At 47.9% G+C, this 1939-nt stretch overlaps 1 protein-coding gene across 1 annotated transcript; it reads left to right on the top strand.

The window, feature by feature from the left end:
* Window positions 1-820: 820 nt before the first annotated feature.
* Window positions 821-1109, top strand: LOC114635268 (carbonyl reductase [NADPH] 3-like; the record flags this gene model as incomplete). Its single annotated transcript, XM_028783932.1, has 1 exon — window positions 821-1109. A coding segment is annotated over exon 1 (289 nt), but the record flags the coding sequence as incomplete, so codon positions are not given.
* Between the last annotated feature and the right edge of the window lie 830 nt (window positions 1110-1939).

Genomic DNA, 1939 nt, shown 5'->3' with positions numbered 1-1939 from the left:
AAAGCTCTTAGAGGTATACAAAGAAATACCCCACACTGGCAAAGAATGTTTCCTGCCCAAGGATTATCCAATAAAGTTGTGTTAGTATCCTAAGTGGGAAACTCAACACAAATTTCAATTCCTCCTCATTTTTTGCCAAGCCATCTGTCTTACAATTCAAGTTCCTGCAACTTAAGTAGCACCTTCATTTACTTTAAACACCTGAAAGAATATGTACACAGGTACAACTTTAAAGTATGAAAACACTGAAGAAGACTGAATCCCATGGGCGAGCAGAAGCATGATTGCCAGGAGGACAGCTGAGTATCCTCTCTCCAGCATTGTGCCCTCTTCCCTGGCAGCTGGCTTCAAAACTCCTTAAGCCTTAAGCCTAAGATGTCAGTCATATGACCTTGCCATTTTCCTGGCTGGTTTTAACCCCTAAGAGGTTTTAACCCTGAATAATCTGACGTTAAGAAACAACTTGACATCTTTTTTTTTTCATGTTTAATATGTAAAAGCACTGAGAGTTCTACAGTGATGGGATAGGGGAGCGAGCCAGCACCCCGTAAATATACAACAATTTTCAGAAAAGCTTGCAATGAAAATCACCAGTGTGTGACAACCTGGCCCAATTGTTGGCCTGGCTTAGATTGCACATATGTGCTGAGCCCACAGCTCCTCATCCCTCGCCCTCTCTCCCTCCCCTCACCTTCCCCCCCATTCCCGCCCAACTCCAGTCAACTCCTAAAGTACTGTCCAGCTGCCTCCAGCTACCTCCAGCTGCAGAGTTTGCTGCAGGTTCATTGCACTCTGACCGCCTCACTACGCACACGCAGCTATGTCGTCCAGCAGTCGAGTGGCCCTGGTAACTGGAGGTAACAAAGGCATCGGCTTCGCGATCACTCGTGACCTGTGTCGCAAATTCTCCGGGGACGTGGTGCTCACGGCTAGGGATGAGGCACGGGGCCGCACGGCGGTGCAGCAGCTGCAGGCAGAGGGCCTGAGCCCACGCTTCCACCAGCTGGACATCGATGACCCTCAGAGCATTCGCACACTGTGCGACTTTCTGATCAAGGAATACGGAGGACTGGACGTGCTGGTCAACAACGCGGGCATTGCCTTCAAGGGTATGCCATGGGTTTTGGAGAAGGAAGGTGACTTCTCCAGAGCCTGGTGCCAGGGTGGGATGTAACTCTCTGGGAGCATTACTTGGACCAGCAGCACTGTGCTGTGGGACTCTGAATCAGATCCCCTGGGAGAAACAGGACAGGCTAGGGGCTACAGGGATGCAGGAAAGCAGAACATCAATTCTCCCTGTGTTTACCTAGATAGGTCTAGTCGCCATCTTTTCCAGGTTTTCTTCAAGCAGTTGTGGAGTAATTGGGTTTATGGATACATGAGTAGAAGACTTATCTGATAGTGACATTAAAAAAAAAAAAACAGATTGAAGGAAGAAAAGAGAAGGGAAAAGGTGTTACATTAAGACCATGATATATGGCGGGGCGGTGGTGGCACACGCCTTTAATCCCAGCACTTGGGAGGCAGAGGCAGGCGGATTTCTGAGTTCGAGGCCAGCCTGGTCTACAGAGTGAGTTCCAGGACAGCCAGGGCTCCACAGAGAAACCCTGTCTCGAAAAAACAAAAAACAAAAAAAAAACAAAAAAAAAAGATCGTGATATACAGCCGGGCAGTGGTGGCTCACACCTTTAGTGTCTGCACTTGGGAGCCAGAGGAAGGCTGATTTCGGAGTTCCAGGCCAGCCTGGTCTACAGAGTGAGTTCCAGGACAGACAGGAATAAACAGAGAAATTCTGTCTAGAAAAATTAAAAAACAAAACAAAACAAAAAAAAACTCCTGACATACAACCTTCACACAGCCTCCCCCATTGGTGTCTTCCAAAAGCAACAGATCATTGTCAGATGGACAGTGAGGCAGAGCTGTAATAAACACTGACTGT

The sequence above is a fragment of the Grammomys surdaster genome, unplaced genomic scaffold (genome assembly GCF_004785775.1).
Source record: "Grammomys surdaster isolate TR1022 unplaced genomic scaffold, NIH_TR_1.0 76248, whole genome shotgun sequence".
NCBI lineage: Eukaryota > Metazoa > Chordata > Mammalia > Rodentia > Muridae > Grammomys > Grammomys surdaster.
Note: the sequence above shows the minus strand (reverse complement) of the source record. Positions and strands in the feature narration are given on the sequence as shown.